At 42.6% G+C, this 21,974-nt stretch overlaps 1 protein-coding gene across 1 annotated transcript in view; it reads right to left on the minus strand.

Moving 5' to 3' along the window:
• LOC134402411 (cytochrome P450 2J5-like) overlaps window positions 1-21,974 on the minus strand; it is a 60,908-nt gene that overhangs the window by 3,393 nt on the left and 35,541 nt on the right. The window contains exons 5-7 of the mRNA XM_063131841.1: window positions 20,737-20,913; window positions 17,275-17,416; window positions 2,224-2,411 (exon numbers count right to left, since the gene is read on the minus strand). Of these exons, the coding sequence (XP_062987911.1) occupies window positions 2,224-2,411; window positions 17,275-17,416; window positions 20,737-20,913 (507 nt within the window). The remainder of the gene's footprint in view (window positions 1-2,223; window positions 2,412-17,274; window positions 17,417-20,736; window positions 20,914-21,974) is intronic.

Raw genomic sequence — 21,974 nt, forward strand, 5'->3', positions numbered from 1 at the left:
AGACTATAGAATGGCCTGCCGGAGGAGATTCATCAACTTGACAGTCTTTTAGAATTTAAAAAAGCGATAAAGACCGATCTATTCCGGCAAGACTATCCAGTGAAATTTTAGAATGTTTTAAGGATATTTTGAAGATGTGTTAAAGATGTTTTAATAATGTATGGTATGTTTTTAATCAGTTTTTAATGTGTATTTTATATCATGTTTTTATACTGTTTGTTTTATGCTTTGAATGGTTTTAGTTTTTGTGAACCACCCAGTAAGCTTTGGCTATTGGGCGGTATAAAAATGCAAATAATAAATAAATAAATAAAAATAATAAAAATCTAAAAGATCAATAATAATAATAATAATGCACATAATGAGCACCCAGAATTCAGGGAATCTGCATGGCTCAGCTCACAAAACTAGCTGAGTCAGCCGTGCTGCATTGGTCTGACATCTCCTAAAAGTAGCAGAATGCCCAGCAACAGACATATTCTGTAAAAATATGGTGCTATTCTACATAGTACTTGGGCAAAAGGAATAAAAACATTTCAAGGGAGTGTTTTCTAGTGGCCACACCTTCAATCATTCGAACCTTTTCCTTTTTAAAAGCTTCCTATGTAGCCAATAGGGAGTCAACATCTCCCCCGCAACACCCAATAAGAGAATTGACTCAGAGCATTCATTCATTTCAGTCATTACATTTCTATACCACCCCATACTCGAAGCTAGGGGTGTGCACGGACCCCCTGATCCTCTTCGCGGTGAATCCACAAATTGCAGATCAGGCCAGCTCCTCCCTACCTTGATCCACCTAGGGGCCACTCCGCTCTGCGGTGGAGCTCCGGCTCCGAATCGGAGCTCTGCAGTCACGGGGAGTGGCATCAGGTAAGGCCCCCCTCCCTCCTCCTACTTACCTGTGTCCGTCGCGGCCCATCCCATCTTCACTAGAGCCCGCGGCTCAACCAGGAACTGTAGGCCCCGATTGTGGCCTACACTTCCTGGTTGAGCCGCGGGCTATAGTGAAGCTGGGATGGGCCGCGACGGACTCAGGTAAGACCCCGCTCCCCCTTGGTCCCTTACCTGGCTCTGCACGGGCGGCGGCGGCAGCAGCAGGGCCAGGTAAACCCCACTCCCTCCTCTCCCTTACCTGCGTCCATCCGCGGTCCCGCAACTGCTTCAACTAAGCCTGAGGCCTCAACCAGGAAGACTAGGCCGCAGTTACAGCCTAGTCTTCCTGGTTGAGTCCTCGGGCTCAATTGAAGCAGCTACGGGACGGTGGATGGACTCAGGTAAGACCCCTCTCCCCCTTGGTCCCTTACCTGACTCTGCCGCCATCGCCGCAAGGGCGGCGGTGGCGGCAGAGCCAGATAAATCCCCCTCCCTCCTCTCCCTTACCTGCGTCCATCCACGGTCCCACGGCTACTTCAACTGAGCCCGAGGCCTCAACCAGGAAGACTAGGCCGCAACTTGGGCTCAGTTGAAGCAGCTGCGGGACTGCGAACGGATGCAGGTAAGGGAGTATAGGGAAGGGGGGTTACCTGGCCCTACCGCCATTGCGGCAGGGCCAAGTAAACCCCACTTACCTTTTTGGCGGAGCTCCGGATCGAGGCGAAGGATCCGCCTTCACCTCGATCTGCTCCGCATTGCTCCACGGGCCCCCCAATCCTCTTCGCCTCCGCCTTAAGGGTAGGCGAAGCCCCCCGCTCCGCTCCTGCTTCTCCGGTTCAAGGAGAAGCGGAGCACATCCCTACTCAAAACTCTCTGGGTGGTTCAAAAGAATTAAGGGCAACATCTCCAAATTTCCAAATATTTTCCCACCTCAACATTCCCCTGGGATGATGCCAGCAGGTGGGGTTAAGAGATGGGGAAGCTGACCTGCATACCTGCAATTTCCTGCAGAAGCAGGTTTTAAAAGGGAAAGGGTGGACTTAAGCTGTCAGGAGTAGCCACTGCTGTTCTTCAAATCATTTCCCCTCCTCCTTGAAATAACCAGAATACCCCTTTCCTAGTTGCAATCAGTGCAAGGGAAGATGTGGGGGGTAGGAAGTGGGGGTGGGAGTTCGGCCCTAGATCTCAGACTTCCTTTCCATAATAAAGGCTGGATATTTACAGCTATATCTTTGAAAACTTTCAGATTTGTATTTTTGAACCCATAAGAAAGAAGTTCAATGTTTCTGAAGCTCCACAATCCTGAGATACAGGATTGTGACTATGAGCATTCACTGTATTCTGTACCTTGGGAATGAGATAACCGTTCACTTTTACATCCTTTGTACATTGTCTTGGTGCCCCATATAATAAGATATATTTTGAACGCATCATCTCATGAATCACAGTGTTAGTGTAGGGCAGTTCCTTTCTATCTTCGTAGCAGATTGAACGTGATGAACCAAAAACATCTGCTATCTCCTTGTAGACTTTATCTGAGAAAAAAATGAAAATGGAAGCTTTAGATTGCATATCACTTTTTATTTCATAAAGCTTCAAAAGTCATTGACAAATATTTATTCTACATTAAATCATTCCATTTAATTCTCTTAGTGAATCACATACTAAAATTAGTGTATTATTTATTTGTTTATTTATTTCTTTATTACATTTCTAAGCACCCCAACAGCTGAAACACTTTTATCCCACTTTTTCCTCTAAAGACACCAAAAAACATACATTTCTCCTTACCACCCCCATTACATAACTTGTGAGGAAGGTTAGGTTGATAAATACAGACTGACCCAAGGACGTCCGAGTAAGTTTCATGGTTGTGTGGGGATATTTTATTCATTAACAATTCTAATATACTGCTTCATATAACAAAATCACTAAGTGGTTTACATGCCAAGGTATTAAAAATCATTATTAAAACACACAGTTAAGAAACAATTCTGAAGCTTGGTTTCTCATTCAGACACACTAACCACTACTTTGCTGAACTGAGCTGCACAGCTTGAACCTGGGGGATCCCCCAGGGAGCCGAGCTCAGGGTGGCCCCAAGCAGAGCTGAGGAGGCACCAACATCGCACTTGCAACAGGCTCAATCAGCCTTCTGGGTAGCCTGCAAAGGTGACCACGGGGGTGGAGGGAGGGGCACCAAAGGCACCCCTTGCCCAGAGTGCTATGTTTCCTAAGGCAGGACCTCTCCTGACCTAAGGTAGGTTGAAACACCAGTGCTATCACTATAGAAATATATTGTAAATATAATAAGAACTAGGTCCCCAAATGTATGTCTGAACTAAAGTTGAGTTCCATTTTTATGAAATCTACTGCACTACATTTCAAGGTTGTTAAACCTGTAAGAGTTGTTACAATTGCAAATTCTTAGTTTATCACTCTTTATAAACAGTTTTATTGAGCCAGTGTTTTCGTATTTTGTGCAGTATGATAGGCCATACTGGTTCTGGCCTCTTAATGATCATTCGTAATCTCATATACGTATAGGTCTGTTCCATTTCATTAAGAAAGGTTCTAGGGACATAGGAGGTTGCCTTATTCTGCAGGCTGTAGGTCCATCTAGCCCAGTATTCTTGACACTGGCTTTAGCTAGACCTAAGGATTATCTCAGACAAATGAAGGAGTCATCCCGGCCTGCTCCCAGGATCCCCTGTGTGTCATTTGGATGCACAGGGATGATCCCGGGACAATCCTGGGATATAGGCCTTGTCTAGCATGGCCACTGACTGGAAGCACCTCTCCATGGATTTCAGGCAGGATTCTTTCCTCACTCTACCTGAAGAAGCCAGGTATTCAACCTGGGAACTTCATGCAAAGCATGTGCTCGGTCGCATTGAGCTATCCACACACACAAACCTCAGATTTAGGGGTCACAATCAGAATTAAAGCTAAATGAGATTTTTAAGAACATAAGAAGTGCCGTGCTGGATCAGACCAAGGGTCCATCTAGGCCAGCTTTTCACACACTGACCAACCAACTGTCGATCAGGGATGAACAAAGCAGGGGGTGGAGCCTAGCAGCTGAAAGATGCAGTAAAGTTCTTCTAAGCTACGGGTGCCAAAGCCTAGAAACGCACTTATCTCCATATGATAAGCATGGCAAACTGAGTAAAAGTTATTAGCAGTATTAAGAATCCTCCGTGAATTGGAAACTTTTAAAAAACTCTTCTCAGCGAAGCCGAGAAAGAAGATGTGAATTAGTTTCAATTTGGCTTTGGCTGAGAAGGGGGGGATCGAACGGAGGGAACTAGAAGAAGAAATAACTTTGCTCTGAATGAGACGCTGACAGATTTAATTGAGAGTGTTATATCCTTATCTGAAAGCCTCATAAATAAAAACTGAGGACAAACATGGAGAGAGGATATAAATTAACCCACTCTGGAAAGAAGTTGGTGGAGAGGGGAAGGAGGAGGGTGACTGAGAGAGCGGTTAGCAGTAATCTAAAGCATCGAAATTTAAATGCCAAAAAAGAACAAGACTAAAAAAAAAAACCAGTTTGGACCAGAACTAAAACTCACCCTTCTGATAAATCAGTGGCTAGATTAATTAAAGAAGAAGCTGTGGAAGATGCTTCTGAAACAGATTTACAAGCTAAGGAAGAAGGGGAGAATATGGCCGGCAAAATGGCGCAGAAAAGTGGTAATAATCATTCAGACAAGGTTGATGGCACAGAGCCAAAGATAGCGCCAGGAGTCATGCTGGCCAAGTTTGCAGAAATGATAGAAAGAAATAATGAAGTTTTAATCCAAAAGATGGAGGGAAAAAATAAAGCAGCAAATGATTTGATAGCGAAGGAAGTGTTGACAGGAGTGAATAAATCATTGCTGGAGATGAAGAAGGAACTGGAGCAAACGAAGGCACAAGTGCAGCAATTAAAGAAGCAAGTGGATGTGAATCAATAACAGTTGAAGCAACAAAATATGAGTTTCGAACATCATGAATTGTGACTGATCTAGAAGGCCAAATTTGCGCTTAAGAAATTTTCCTGAATTGCAGGGCGAGAATTTGAGAGCTATTATTATGGGATGGTTTCAGGAGCAGGCTGCCGATCTAGATTGGGCTGCACTTGATCTGGAAAGAATACACCGGGTGGCTGGAGGAAGAGCCAGAGCGATGCCGCGTGATATTTTGGTTAGATTTGCAAACTACTTTAAAAAGGAGGAGTTTATGAAGTGAATCAGATAGATGACAATGTTGCTGTATCAAGAAACACCAGTCCAAATCTACAATGATTTGTGCCCACAAACCATCGAATGAAGGAGAAGTGTCAGACCAATAATAGCAATGCTTAAGAGGGAGGGGCTTGCATATTCTTGGGGATACCCAGTGTTTCTGAAATTTTCTTATAAAGGGAGACAACAGAATAATGTCGGTGGAGCAAGGAATGGCCAAGCTGTGGGAATTGGGCATGGAAGAGGAGATACCAACCCAGCCGGAAAGAGAAGATGGAGAAATGCTGGTCCAAGCCAGGAGTAAACAGGTTTAGTAATCCATGGAGTGAGAGGGAAAGGGGATAAAGATTAATAGATTTAGAGTTGGAGGGCTTGCTGCATTGGGACTGTGGGTTCTATCTCCCCCCCCCTTGAAGATTGGAATTAACCATGACCGGGGTGGATCAAAGGGGGAGAAGAAGAGGGGGAGGGGGAGGGAAGGGAATCAGGGAGGGGAGGGGAGGGAATAAAATCCTTTTTAAGTTGGTTTAAGTTAAAGTTAGTCAAAATGTTTACATGGGTGTGCACAAGGGATCTACAAAGAGGAAAACAAATACATTATGGATAAGAAAGTACGTATCTCAACACTCAATATGAAGGGGCTAGGGGCAGTTGTAAAGAGAAAGAGAATAGAACAGTTGATAAACAAAGTTAGGGCAGATTTTATCTTTTTGCAGGAAACACTCCAAACTAAAGATGGACTGAATGAGTTAAGGTTAAGATGGGCAGTGTTGTATGAAGAGTCATTTGGGTCTTCAAAGAAAAATGGTGTAGCTATAATTATTTTGAAGAAATGTGGATTTAATGTATTAAAGAGTAAAAGAGATGGAAAAGGGAGATATGTTATGTTACAGGGGTAAATGGCGGGGGACTATTTTACTTTAGTTAATGTTTATGCCCCTAATGAGAAGCAAAGTGATTTCTATAAGGAAGTATTTAGGGAAATGGAAGAAATAAAAAAGGGCATGTAATAGTTGCTGGAGGTTTCAGTATGGTGATGGAAAACATTTCTGACAAGTCAAACCCCACCGCTCGAGAAAGAAGGAATAATACCACAAGTTTAAATAAATTGATAAAGAAAAAGGACTTGACAATAAGGGGGGGCAAGGAAAAATATACCTTTTACTCATCAGTTCATCACAGCTTTTCAAGGATAGACTATATTTCTGTCTCAAAAGGGTTAGCACTAAAAGTGTGTAATACGGAGGTAGGGTAAACAAGGTAACAGACCACGCATTAGTAAACATGGATTTCAAAGTGAGGAGAGACTACAGAGAAGCTAATAGATGGAAGTTAAATACTAGAATATTAAAATATGAAAAGATAGTGGAGAAAATGGGGAAAGAGTTACAGGAGCTATGGGAAATTAACGATAATGGGGAATGTCCCCTATCAGTGCTGCGGGATACAATGAAGGTGGTAGCTAGGGGGATCTGTATTAGAGAAACTTGTAAATTAAGGAGACAACAAGAGGAGAAACAGAAAAAATTGGAGGAAGAAATTATAAAGTTGGAAGGGGAGTATTTGCAATGTAGAGATAAACAGACATTAATAAAATTACAAGTGAAAAAGAAGGAATTAGAAAACATAAACCTAAAGGAAGTTTAGAGGAATCTGGTTTATTTAAAAAGGGAGTTTTCTGAGAACAGTAACAGGAATTCTAAGGCTCTGGCCAAGGCTACACAGACAAGGAAGGCAAAGAATTTAATAGGGATAGTTAAGGACAAAATGGGGAAGCCATGTAATGTGATGAGAGAGAAAATAAAGATTTTTCAAAAATTCTGCCAGGATTTATATCAGGAATTAGACACAGCGATGACAAGAATTAGAAGCTATATAGAAAAGCATATAAAGACAAAATTGAAGGGGGAGGATAGAGATTTAATAGAACAGTTTATCACAGGAAGAGAAATAAAAGAGGTAATAGATAAATTAAAAGGGGGGAAATCCCCTGGTACAGATGGATTGGGATCGGAGTATTATAAAAAATTCAAAAAGATATTAGTGTTGAAATTAATGAAACTATATAATGTAGGGGTGTGCACGGACCCCCCGATCCACTTCTCTTCCAGATCTGCAATTAGTGGATCGGGCTGCTTAGCTCCGCCCCGCTCCGCATATAGTCCGCTCCGCTCCGCTGCGGAGCTCCGGATCTGGATCGGAGCTCCGCTTCCCCCCCCCCATAGGCTTGCATTGAAATCCAAAAAAGTATAAAGTATAAAGTATATTTATAAAGTATAAAGTATATTTTTTCTGTTAAAGTTAGAAACCTCAAGTTTGGCACCATGACACCTCATGCACGTATACACATGCATGCCAGGACTCAAGCCAATCCCATCATCCCCTGATTTTTGGGGAATTTTTGAAAATTGGACACCCCATTTTCAGACATGGACTGTTCTCTGACAATTTGACAGATAAAAAAAATTGAAGTGGGCACCCTCACAGATGCCATCTAGATCCACAATCATGCCAAGTTTCAAGCAAATCCCATCATCCCCTGATTTTTGGCGGGGCTTTAACCTCTAACGCACCACCCATAACCCCAATTCACACCCCTTTCGATATCTCCATCAATTATCATGTTAGAAACCTCAAACTTGGCACCATGATAGCTTATCCAAGTATACACATTCATGCCAAGTTTCAAGCAAATCCCACCATCCCCTGATTTTTGGCGGGGCTTAAACCTTTTAACTCACCCCAAATCAAGTCCCATGCTAGAACTACGTCAATTTTCATGTTAGAAACCTCAAACTCGGCACCATGATAGATTATCCATGGATACACATTCATGCCAAGACTCAAGCCAATCCAATCCTCCCCTGATTTTGGGGGAATTTTTGAAAATCGGACACCCCAGTATCTCAGGGATTTAAAGCTACAGACAGGGGGCATTTCAAAGGAAATCCCAACATGCCATGAATTGGGGAGTAGATAAACCTATATGAATCTTCTTCCACACTTAAAAAAATGATTTGGAACTCCCAAAAGTCTAAGTGAGCGCAGGAAGGACTTATCCTCTGAGTCAAAGCAAGACATACACAAACCATCCCTGTGAGGTGGGCAGGGGAGGAGGGAGGGAAGGCAGGCAGGCAGCAGACATTTCTGGGGGCACAAGGAAGTGAGCCAAGGATAGTTTCAAAGCCAGTAATGCAAACTGTCCCTGTGAGGTGTGAGCAGCACAGAGAGATGCCTTTTCTTTTGCATCCCATAACTAGGAGGCTAGGAGGATAAGAGTATAGCTTTCTGATCCTTGCTTCAGAGTTGATTGACTGCACTGTGATCACACCCATTATTAAACAACAACAAAATAATAATGTTAATAATAGCAGTACTAATTAATATTAATAGCAATAACAACAACAACAACAACAACAACAATAAGGAGTTGAACCACAATGAAAGCCTGTCTGATTTCACTGAAGAGGAAAAGCCAGGAGAGCTTGGGCTATGGGGTGTAAATATAAAATGGAATAAATAAATAAATAAATAAACAAACAAAGGATGGGTGGAATTAAAAGCAGCAGTGTTGCTGAATAAACAACAAGAAGAATTTTTTTTAAAAGGCTATATCTGTCTTTTACCAGTGAGAGGGAAGTGGACGTGCCCAGGGGGAGGGGGAATTAATTATGCCAATTTGACTGGCCCTGTCTAGGGACCAGTCTTTAAGAAGCGACCTGCCACTTCAACTCATGACAGGCATTAGCTTCAGTCTCTCTCCACTGGGTTACACTTTGGAGGGCTCTGATGACCCTCCAAGGACAGGAGTGTGTGCACTGGGCACGTCCACATGCCCTAGGGGATCTCATCCCCTTGCACCACATCTATTCAGTTGTTCACCAAGGTTAGGGTGGGTAGCAGTGCTGTGTTTCCTATCTGTTATTTATTTGCTTAGCATATGGTTTCAGATTGTGTTTGTGCATTTGGTGGGGCTATAGTTTTAAAAAACACTGGGAAAAGTTCGTTCACAGACTAAGAAAGAGAAGTTTCCCAGTATCTCAAGTCCCATTTTGCCTATCCCCAACTCCAACTTTGGGATCATGTGATCATGACTGGGAGTTGGCTCTGCCTCTCAGCACTTCAAAAAGGTACCTCTTCCACTTTTTTATCCGATTTTTCCAAAAATTATAGCAAGCAAACCGCACCATGCAGAGAGCTGAGAGTAGGCTCAAAATGACCCCCAGCCATGACTCTCTACGCACAAGAAGTTTCAGAATGATAGCTTTAAAAAGAACACAGTTATCCCCTATTCTTTTCCACAATGCAATCCTATGGGCGAAATTTTTCAAAACGGCGATTGGAGTGCTCCGTGGAAGTAGAAGCGCTTCTCCTATGGGCGCTTCTTTTTGCCTTGTTTCTAAGGGTCCACGGTCCACTTCTACTCCGCCTCTGCACAAGGTGGAGCAGGCCAATTCGCTTCTGATTCTCCAATTCTAATCGGAGCGGAGCACACCTCTAATATAATGGAATAATAGAAGAAGATAAGATTCCACCAACTTGGGAACAGTCAATAATTATATTAATTCCAAAACCAGATTAGGATTTGACAGTTCCAGATTCATATAGAACTATTTCTTTAATTAATCAAGATGCAGAAATCTTAACAGCTATAATGCCAAAATGAATGAACACATTTGTATGTAACTATGTTGGAAAAGATCAGCGTGGTTACGTAACAGGAAGACAAATGCATAACTTGGTGGGAAGGCTTTTAAACTTAATGCAGGAGATAAAAAAGGGAAAGCTGAGGGCCAGAATAATAGCTTTAGATATATTTAAAGCCTTTGACTGTGTGGGCTGGCCAGCATATTATTATTATTATTATTATTATTATTATTATTATTATTATTATTATTATTATTATTTATGTTTTTATTTATTTATATAGCACCATCAGTGTACATGGTGCTGTACAGAGTAAAATAGTGAGATAGCAAAACCCTGCCACATAGCCTTACATTCTTAAAGATAGTATTAGAAATGATGGGATTTGGGGAAAGATTTAAAGGGTTAATAGATCAATTGTACTTGTGTAATTTAGCTTCAGTAGTGGAAAATGACAGTGTGACAGAAAAAATACAACTAGCCCGAGGGACACGACAAGGTTGCCAACTTTCACCGGTTTTATTTGTACTAATTATGAAATTATTGGCGAATGTGATTATAGAAGGTGAAGCCATTGAAGGGATAGGAAGGGAGGAGGAAATTAAAATAAAAATGTTTGCAGATGATACGGTATTAACAATTAGGAATCCAATGAAGAAAATGAATAGAATAAAACATCATCTGAGTGAATTTGGGGAGGTGACAGGATTAAAAATAAATTGGATGAAGTCAGAGGTGATGCTGTTTAATTATAGTAAAAAAGAAGAGAGTGGGATAGAAAAGAGAAAAACGTAAGTTAAAAAAATAATTAAGTATTTAGGAAGTAGGATTACTAGGAATTTAGAGGATATGGAAAAGGAAAATTTAAACAGTTTGAAACAGGAAGTCAGGAGCAAATTAGAGAAATATAAAAAGATAAATTTATCAAGGTTTGGAAGAATAGCACTTATAAAAATGAGGATCTTACCAAAAATAAATTTTATATTTAGAATGATGCCAATAAAGATAACAGAAAAAGAAATAAAAAGTTTTCAATTTATAGTAAATAATTTTTGTAATGGAGACAGAAAGGCGAGACTTAATAAAAAAAAGTTTTTATGTAATGCAGAAAACAGGAGGGCTAGGGCTCCCAAACTTAAAGTTATACTATGTAGCTAATAGGTTGAGGCATGTGGTAGAAAGTATGATAGGAATAGGAGATTTAAGCTGGTTAGAAGATAGAAAGGGAGATGATACGGAATGGAAATTAGAAAATATATATTTTTAGAGATCATTCCAAAAAAATGGGTGGAAGAAATGGAGAACACCCTTTTTAAAAATCACTGGGAAATCTGGTAAATATATAAAAAGGATTTAGTCTAAGCATGTGCTCCGCTCCGATTAGGAGCGGAGAAGCAGTAGCGGATTGGCCTGCTCCGCCTTACCCAGAGGTGGAGTAGAAGCGGACCGCGGACCCCTAGAAGCAAGGCGAAGAGAAGCGGCCGTTTTTCAGAGCTCCTAGTTCAGGCGGAGCGCTCCGATCGCCATCTTGAAAACATTTCGCCATAGGATTGCATTGCGGGACATAATCGCGGATAACTGTGTTGTTTTTGAAGCTATCGTTCTGGAAATTCTTGTGCACAGAGAGTCGTGGATGGGGGTCATTTTGAGACTACTCTCACCTCTCTGCGTCGTGCGGGTCGCGTGCTATATTTTTTAAAAATCGGGTCAACAAACAGGGACAGCGCGGCTCAAACGGCGGTTTTCGGCTTTTCGCCCATAGGATTGCATTGCGGGAAAGAATCGGGGATAACTGGGTTGTTTTTTAAGCTATCGTTCTGAAAATTCTTGTGCACTGAGAGTCGTGGATGGGGGTCATTTTGAGACTACTCTCACCTCTCTATGTCATGCGGGTCGCGTGCTAGAATTTTTTAAAAATCGGGTCAACAAACGGTTCGGGTTTTTTTTTTTTGAAGCGATGACAGGCTCATTCAACTCCCAATCCTGATGAGAATTGATCTCCTCATGAAGCATCCTCCAATCCCAGCATTCGAGGGGGGGGACTAAGGCAGAGTCATCCTGAGATCTTTGAGCTCTCAGCGTCTTGTGGGTTTAGCGTTCGTTAGCTGCTGCTGTGTACTTTGGAGATAGATTAGGATTTTAGCTTGGCGCGTGTGTTTGTTTGCTTCTTTCTGACTTTTTGCTTATTTTGCTCTGTGTTTTTCCCTTACTTTGATTTAATATAAACTTTATTTTTAAATTTTGGAGTGTGTGTTTGTTTGGTTGGTTCGTTTCCCCCTCCCCTCTCTTAAAGCCTGATTGCGTGCACTGCTTTTGTGTAGTGCAACAGCCACAGATTGAGCATTTTGGGGAAAGCATACACACACTTCTTGTCCCATTTCCTTACATTTAGTAATATTCTTAAACATATTATTATATTCTTATACATGGACACATGGATAAGGTATCATGGTGCTGAGTTTGAGGTTTCTAACATGCAAATTGACGGAGCTATCGAAAGGGGTGTGAATTAGGGTTATGGGTGGTGTGTTAGAGGTTAGAGCTGCGCCAAAAATCAGGGGATGATGGGACTGCCTTGAGTCTGGGCGTCCATGTGGACACATGGATAAACTGTCCTGGTGCTGAGTTTGAGGTTTCTAATGTGCAAATTGACGGAGCTATCCCAAGGGGTCTGAATGGGGTGCCCAATTTTCAAAAATTTGCCAAAAATCAGGGGATGATGAGATTTGCTTGAAACTTGGCGTGCGTGTGGACACGTGGATAAGCTTTCATGGTGCCGAGTTTGAGGTTTCTAACTTGAACAGAAAAAACGTTGTATAATTTTTTAGCTTTCAATGCAACCCTATGGGGGGAAAAACGGAGCTCCGATCCGGATCCGGAGCTCCGAGCGGAGCGGAGCGGAAGTGGGTGGAGCGGGGGTGGGGCAAAGCGGCCCGCTCCGAAAATGGCGGATCTGCAAGTGAAGCGGAGCGGGGGGTCCGTGCATACCCCTAATTTAGTCCTGAACATATCCCCAATAACACCAGTGATAATAATGAGGAACTTTCCAGAATTTTTTTTTAAAAGGGTTGGGGAAATGTTTAAAAGAAGGAAAGGTACTGAAGTTAAGAGACTGGATAGAAAAGATGAAAACTAGGGAAGAAATAAAGGAGAGATTAAAAGAGAAAAATATATCGTGGTTTAATTGTATTCAATTAGAACAGTGGACGAAGAAATGGTTAAAAGGTAACAGAGTGTAGAGGAATTACTAAGTTTGAGGAGTTGATTTTAAAAAAAGAAAATTAGAAAAGAGAAAATAAACCAATCAAAGACTTAATGAGTGAAATATATAGAATATTAGTGGAAAAGGGAGGGACAGAAAGCATAGGTAGCTCCAGCTATTAGGCGGTATAGAAATGTAATAAATAAATAAATAATAGGTAAGTTGGTATGGGAAATCGATTTGAAGGAACAAATAGGGCAACTGAGTTGGAAGGGGATATATTTGTACAAAAATTATGGAAAATGGTGTTCAATGAGATAAAAGAAATTATAGGAATGGAGATGGAGGAGACACCAATCATGGCATTGTTGTCAGTGTATGGTGAATTGAAATGTAATCAAGAGACAAAAGAATTGATAACAAATTTGTTAACAGCTACAAGATTAATGATATCCAGGAACTGGACGGTTCAAGGGGATTATCATATAGAAGATTGGTATAAAGAAATATGGGATATTGCTATTAATTATAAAGTAACATGTAACATCAGAGTTAGAAGAGGAATAACAAAAACGAATGATTTTGTAGTAATATGGAAACAGTTTTTGGACTTTGTATTATTAAGGGGGAGAGGGATAACACCCCCAGAAGAATCAACGAGATTTTGGAAATCAGAATAAGATCTCTGGGTTGGGGGTGCACTTTAATGTTAATGTTAATATTAATCTTACTTACTTTCTTTATTGCGATCTATAGATCCGTAAAAAGAAAACAAACAAACAACAAACAACCAAACACAAGAATCAGACATGAAATCATACAATTAGAGTGATTATCAACTTTAGTCTAATACACAAAAGGCTCTAATCTTGGCTGCCACTGTAAGAAATTTAGCAACAGCCAAAGTTACACTTGAAGACTTATCTTCCAACAGAAACTTAACATAAAATTTGCCTGAAGTTCTGGACAGTTTGCTCAACAATGGGGTAATCATAAGATGGCGGGCCTGATTATAAAAGCTACAGGACAGAAGGATATGCTCCATCGTCTCCACTTCCGTATTCCTACAGGGGCACCGTCATTCCTGATAAGGGATACCAGCATATCTGCCCTGAAGTAATTCAATAGAATAAACATTGCATCTGGCCTTGGAGAAGGCAATATGATATTTATCAATGATTAGATCAAGCAGAATTAAGTGAAAAGAATGTATGCTTATTAATTTGCTTAGTATGTATTATTATGTATTATGTATTATGTATTATGGGGCTATTATTATGTATTGTTTGCATTGTTTAGAAGTATGCTTATTATGTAGTTATAGAAAATCAATAAAAAAAATTTTTTAAAAAAGGGGATGAACAAAGCAGGACATTTTGTAACAGCACCCTCCCACCCATATTCGCCAGCAACTGGTGCACAAATTGTTACTGCCTTGGATACTGGAGGTTGCACTTATCCATCAGGGCTAGTAGCTGTCTCCTCCAGGAATTTATCCTACCCCCTTTCAAAGCCACCCAAATTGGTGGCCATCACTACATCTTGTGGTCATGAATTCCATAATTTAACGATGTGCTGTGTGAAAAAAAGTAGGCATGTGTTCCGCTCCGATTAGGAGCGGAGAAGCAGTAGCGGATTGGCCTGCTCCGCCTTACCCCGAGGCGGAGTAGAAATGGTCCGCGGACCCCTAGAAGCAAGGTGAAGAGAAGTGACCATTTTTCGGAGCTCCTAGTTCAGGCGGAGCGCTCCGGTCGCCATCTTGAAAACATTTCACCATAGGATTGCATTGCGGGAAATAATCGCGCATAACTGTGTTGTTTTTGAAGCTATCGTTCTGGAAATTCTTGTGCACAGAGAGTCGTGGATGGGGGTCATTTTGAGACTACTCTCACCTCTCTGCGTCGTGTGGGTTGTGTGCTATATTTTTTAAAAAATCGGGTCAACAAACAGGGACAGCGCGGCTCAAACGGCAGTTTTCGGCTTTTCGCCCATAGGATTGCATTGCGGGAAAGAATCGGGGATAACTGGGTTGATTTTTAAGCTATTGTTCTGGAAATTCTTGTGCACAGAGAGTCATGGATGGGGGTCAATTTGAGACTACTCTCACCTCTCTGTGTGGTGCGGGCCGCGCGCTAGAATTTTTAAAAAAATCGGCGGGAAAAATACCTTTTTCAAAGGGCTGAGGGGCAGAGTCAGCTCCCGGTCATGATCACATGATCCCAAAGTTAGAGGAGGGCATAGGCAAAACGGGTAACTTGGGATTCTGGGAAACTTCTCTTTCTTAATCTGAACGGACTTTTCCCAGTGTTTTTTAACACAGTAGCCCCACCAAATGCACAAACACAACCTGAAATCATATACTAAGCCAAGAATAAGAAAGCACTGCTACCCACCCTAACTTTGGGGAACAACTGAAAAGATGTGGTGCAAGGGGATGAGCTCCCCTAGGGCATCTCATCGTGGACGTGCCCCCACTCTCTCCTGTACTGGAAGGCCATCAGAGCCTTCCAAAGAGAGTAACCCGGTGGAGCAATGCCTATCATGAGTCGAAGTGAGCGTTTACTTCTTAGTGGTGGAGCGATGCCTATTATGAGTTGAAGTGAGCGTTTACCTCAGAGCTCTTGGTGAAGCAATGGCTGTCTTGAGTTGAACTGGCAGCTGCTTCCCTCTCCCCCGGGCACGTCCCCCTATTACTGGTAAAAGACAGATATAGCCTTTTTTTAAGTCCTTCTTGTTGTTAATTCAGCAACACTGCTGCTTTTAATTCCACCCTTCCTTCGTTTATTTATTTATTTATTTATTCCATTTTATATGCATTACTGGATTATCCTTGGCTCACTTCCTTATGCCCCCAGAAATGTCTGCTGCCTTCCCTCTCTCCTCCCCTGCCCGCCTTGCAGGGATGTTGTGTGTGTCTGGCTTTGACTCAGGGGAGAAGTCCTTCCTGCTCTCACTTGGAGTTTTGGAAGTTCCAAATCCATTTTTCAAGTGTGGAAGAAGATTCATATAGGTTGATCTCTACTCCCCAATTCATGGCATGTTGGGATTTCCTTTGAAATGGCCCCATTGAGAGGTCTGCAGGTTTAAGCCCCGCCAAAAAACAGGGGATGATGGGACTGCCTTGAGTCTCGGCAGGCGGCGTATGTGTATCCCTGGATAAGCTGTCATGGTGGTGAGTTTGAGGTTTCTAACGTGCAAATTGACGGAGCTATGGAAAGGGGTGTGAATGGGGTGCCCGATTTTCAAAAATTCCCCCAAAATCAGGGGATGATGGGATTGCCTTGAAACTTGGCGTCCATGTGAACACATGAATAAGCTATCATGGTGCCAAGTTTGAGGTTTCTAACCTGCAAATTGACGGAGCTATGGAAAGGGGTGTGAATGGGGTGCCCGATTTTCAAAAATTCCCCCAAAATCAGGGGATAATGGGATTGCCTTGAAACTTGGCATGCATGTGGACACATGGATAAGCTATCATGGTGCCGAGTTTGAGTTTTCTAACGTGCAAATTGACGGAGCTATGGAAAGGGGTCTGAATGGGGTGTCCGATTTTCAAAAATTTCCCAAAAATCAGGGGATGATGGGATTGCCTTGAAACTTGGTGTCCATGTGGACACATGGATAAGCTATCATGGTGGTGAGTTTGAGGTTTCTAACGTGCAAATTGACAGAGCTATGGAAAGGGGTCTGAATGGGGTGCCCAATTTTCAAAAATTCGCCAAAAATTAGGGGATGATGGGATTGGCTTGAAACTTGGCATGCGTGTGTATACCCCCATGAGGTGTCATGGTGCCAAATATGAGGTTTCTAACTTGAACAGAAAAAAAGTTGTTTACTTTTTTAGCTTTCAATGCAACCCTATGGGGGAAAAAACGGAGCTCTGATCCGGATCCGGAGCTCCGAGCGGAGCAGAGCGGAAATGGGCAGAGCAGGTGTGGGGCGAAGCGGCCCGCTCTGAATATGGCTGATCTGCAAGTGAAGCGGAGCGGGGGGTCCATGCACACCCCTAAAAAAAAGTGCTTCTTTTCATTTGTCCTGAATCTCCCACCAATCAGCTTCATGGGATGACCCCATTGGGTTCTGGTATTTTAAGAAAGGGAGAAAAATATCTCCCTGACTACATTCTCCAGACCATGCATAATTTTGTACACCTCTATCATGCCTCCCCTTAACATCCTTTTTCCCCAAGCTAAACAATCCCAGCCGTTTACAAGCTTCCTCATCTTAGCACATCATTTGAAAGATAAGAAATCTTAAAAGAATGACATGATTGGGATCAAGGGTGTCCCTCGATCCCATAAGGTAGATCTTTCTCACCTTGGATATCTGGACGATTTGTCAGGAAGAGAAGTGCCCATTTCAGAGAAGTGGAGGTTGTCTCTGTTCCCGTGATAAAGAAGTCGTGAATGCACTGAGCCAGGTTCTCTTCATCATAGGTAGAGTTGGGGTCATTCTTGCTCTAATGTTGAAAATGGGAAAAAGTAAAATTGAATTTAGAATGAATTATAGGCTGTTCCTCAACACTTCCTTACTTTCTGTGCCATCCTTGTTGTCCTAGCAGCCTATTATGTCTCATACTTGAGTGTTTCGAGATTCATGTACTGACTTATGTGCAGACAGCATCTTCTGCTGCATGATTTGTCTGTTTGAGGCAGTGAGTATGAATGAGGCAGTGAGTCACTCTATGGCCTTAGCTAGACCGGGCTTTATCACAGGGCGAACCCCAGGATCATCCCTGCTGGAGATTTGAGATCCATTGGAGGAGCCTTCCTCTGCTTCCCAGCAGCGTTAGGCATCCGTCATGGTGGGATATTGGAGAGCGCCTTCTCTGTTGTGGTGTTCAGCACTAAGTTAAAAAGTTGCTTTTTATCAAAGCATTTGAGGCTGTATTTCCTAGGGATGTGCTCTGCTTCTCCTCAGAGCGGAGAATCAGAAGCTAATTGGCCTGATCCGCCTTGCCCAGAGGCAGAGTAGAAGCGAACTGGGGTCCTGAGAAGCATGGCAAAGAGAAGCGGGCGTAGGCGAAGCGCTCTTTTTGCGGAGTGATCCGCCCGCCATTTTGGATAATTTCGCCCATAGGATTGAATTGAGGAAAAGACTAGCGGATAACTGTGTTGTTTTTAAAGCTAGCTTTCTGACATTTTGTGTGCTTAGAGAGTCGTGGCTGGGGGTCATTTTGAGCCTACTCCCAGCACTCAGCGTGGTGCGGTTTGCTTGCTATAATTTTCTAAATAATAGGGTAAAAAATGAGGGAGAGGTACCTTTTTGAAGTACTGAGAGGCAGATTCAACTCCCAGTCATGATCACCTGATGAAGCATCCTCCAATCCCAAAGTTGGAGGGGGGGATAGGCAAAACGAGATACTACTGGGAAACTTCTCTTCCTTAGTCTCTTTAACCTCTAAGGCATCACCCCTAACCCCAATTCACACCCCTTTCGATATCTCAGTCAATTTTCACATTAGAAATGTCAAAATAGGCACCATGACACCTCATGCACGTATACACATGCATGCCAAGCCTCAAGCAAAACCAAGCCTCCCCTGATTTTTGGGGAGATTTTTAAATCTCAGTGATTTAAAGCTGTAGACAACTCAATGGGGGCATTTCAAAGGAAATCCCAACATGCCATGAATTGGGGAGTAGATAACCCTAAATATGAATCTTCTTCCACACTTGAAAAATTGATTTGAAACTTCAAAAAGTCTAAGTGAGCACAGGAAGGACTTGTCCCCTGAAACAAAGCAAGACATACACAAACCATCCCTGTGAGGCGGTCACAGAAGAGGACTGGCAGAGGTTTGCATTACTGGCTTTGAAACAATCCTTGGCTCACTTCCTTGTGCCCCCAGAAATGTCTGCTGCCTGCCTGCCTGCCTGCCTGCCTTCCCCCCTGGGTGCTGCAGTGGTGGGTATCTGCCGGGACTGACTCCCCCATACTAGATCTATGGCATCTCTCTGCCTGCCTCTCTGCCCGCCTGTCCTCCTCCTCTATGACCGCCTCGCAGGGATGGTTTGCAATGCATGACTTACTGCTGGCTTTGAAACAAACAATCCTTGCCTCACTTCCTTGTGCCCCCAGAAATGCCTGCTGTCTGCCTGTCTGCCTGCCTGCCTGCCTGTGTGCCTTCCCCCCTGGGGTGCTGCTGTGGTGGAGCATCTGCCGTGACTGACTCCCCCATACTAGATCTATGGCATATCTCTGCCTGCCTCTCTGCCCGCCTGTCCTCCTCCTCTGTGACTGCCTCGCAGGGATGGTTTATGTGTTTCTTGCTTTGTCTCAGGGGACAAGTCCTTCCTGCGCTCACTTAGACTTTTTGAAGTTCCAAATCAATTTTTCAAGTGTGGAAGAAGATTCATATTTAGGGTTATCTACTCCCCAATTCATGGCATGTTGGGATTTCCTTTGAAATGGCCCCATTGAGCTGTCTGCAGCTTTAAATCCCTGAGATACTGGGGTGTCCGATTTTCAAAAATTCCCCAAAAATCAGGGGAGGCTTGGATTGGCTTGAGTCTTGGCATGCATGTGTATACGTGCATGAGGTGTCATGATGCCTAACTTGAGGTTTCTAATGTGAAAATTGATGGAGATATAGAAAGGTGTGTGTGAATTGGGGTTAGGGGTGCTGCGTTAGAGGTTAAAGCCCCCCCAAAAATCAGGGGATGATGGAATTTGCTTGAAACTTGCCATGAATGTGGATGTGCCTGCTTCCAAGTTATTATCTGTCAAAATGTTGGAGAAAACCCCATGTCTGAAAATGGGGTATCCGATTTTCAAAAATTGCCCCCAAATCAGGGGAGGCTTGGATTGGCTTGGGGCTTGGAATGCATGTGTATACCATGAGGTGTCATGGTGCTGAATTTGAGGTTTCTAATGTTAACAGAAAAAAAGTTGTAGGCTTTTTTGGATTTCAATGCAAGCCTATGGGGGGGGGGAAAGCGGAGCTCTGATCCGGATCTGGAGCTTTGCAGTGAACCGGAGCGGACTATAGGTGGAGCGGAGTGGAGCGGAGCAGACACGATCCGGAAGTTGTGGATCTAGAAGAGAAGCAGATCGGGGGGGGTCCGTGCACACCCCTAGTATTTCCCTAAAGCTGCACAAAGTTTTATTTGTTTTATTGCATTTTTTATACTAGCATATATTTTTAATGATTTAATAATTTTTTAGCAGTGGAAGTTACTTATTGTTCTATACTGTTTGAATTACATTGGGGTACAAATAATAATAATAATAATAATTCATAAATAAAAATAAAAATGAATAAGTGGAAACTATGAGCATGTACGTAAGCTTCATAGAGTAACGTGGAATTAAAATATAATCAAGAAATCATTTTGGACAATCAGGAGGGTTAAAAATATCTTTTTAGTTTTCTCAGTGTGTATTTTTGTGTGGAATGGGCCCTAATCCAGAGTAGTTGTTGTTGTTTTTAGTATAGAAGCAAAGTCTTGGAGCAAAGGTTTCCACTCAGCAACAGCAACCCTATTATCTTTGGAGTTATGACAATATCTGCTTTTCTTTTTTTCATAGATATTTCAGTAGATGCACTGATGTTTGGAATATAACTCAAGCTAGTACCTGATTTTGAAATGGGTGACTTTCGGGAGGGCAACTGAATGAAAAGATTATCTGAGGCATAGAAGAAATTACTGGTGACTCATGAGATATTCCTATCCAGCCAGAGCAGGAAATGGAACAATACTTTACACGAGTCATATTCAAAGGAGGAAACATAAAGAGAACTTGGAAGAGTAGTTTTCAAGTACAGCATAGACTTACTTTCTCCATCTGAAGAACATAGAAATCAATGAAATCCTGTGGCTCATGAAAGGACTGTTGCTCCTTGTGCTTCTCTATCTCCTCCCTTGCAAATGAAAGCACAAACTGAAAGGCAGTCAGTGCCCTTTTCTGAGGTCCAGGAAGATGCTTAGAGATCCATGGAAACATTTCATATAACTAGAGGGAAAATAAGCAAAATCCTGACATCATCAAGGAGGAGGCTGGGTAAAACAAGCCAACCCATTTGGATTAGCACTTCAGTATCATTCTCTAGAATATTCTTGAAGCCTGACATCAATTGTATTCTCATTTATTGAAAATCTGGAATTAGAATGTTCTTCTGAAATCCACAATCACTAGATTCTGGGGTAGAGAAGTGAAAGGGTTCACTGATATGTATAGGGGAGGGGGCTGCTTACCTTAGCAGCTAACACTTTTGCAGCAAAGGTATAGTGAAGGTGCTTGACCTGTAGTTACATAGCCACCAGTGTTAAGAATAGTTCACAGGACACGCTAAGTCATGTCTCTTAAGAAACGTTAAGCCATAATGTTTAGGTCAGAATGCTTTACCACCACGGTTTAGCATGTCATCTGAACAGGGTCACTCCCTTTTTTCTCTTTTAGTTGTCAGAGAAGATGAGGTTCATCCCACGTACACTTTTGTTCTGGTTTATGCTCAAATTATCCCATTTCAGTTATATAATGCTCATATAGTGCTTTTATAGAATATGAAAACTTGTAAACGTACCCCTCTGCTGTAGCGCTTTGCACAGATCCGTTGAGGTTCACTCACACATCTTATTCCCACACCCCAGGTCTTCTTTGTACCTCCTCCTACCATTTATTGATTGTTTGAAGTGGGGACAACTCCTCCTCCTGGCTACTCGCAAGTAAATGTGGTAGCCAGGAAAAGTGGTGGAATGGGCTACACACCCATGGACTCAGGCTCAGCCCAAGACCACGGGAATTACCGGGCCACAGCCAGTGCCTGTTATCCCTGAGCAAGGGAGGGTTACCGCTGCCTGAGCCCAGGATCCCCTGTGCATCATCTGGATGCACAGGGGCCAGGCCGGGGTTCGCAACAGGCCAAACCCAAGTCTAGCAAGGGCCTCAGTAAATAAATCGCATTGAGTTCAACAGAATGCATTTCCAAATTAGAGTCCCTCAGTTTGCAGTCTAAATTTTTGCAACTTTAAAAAGGGGGGAAAACACAGGGGGGATGGGGGAGCGAAGCGAGG

Source organism: Elgaria multicarinata, chromosome 8 (assembly GCF_023053635.1).
Source record: "Elgaria multicarinata webbii isolate HBS135686 ecotype San Diego chromosome 8, rElgMul1.1.pri, whole genome shotgun sequence".
NCBI classification, from domain to species: domain Eukaryota; kingdom Metazoa; phylum Chordata; class Lepidosauria; order Squamata; family Anguidae; genus Elgaria; species Elgaria multicarinata.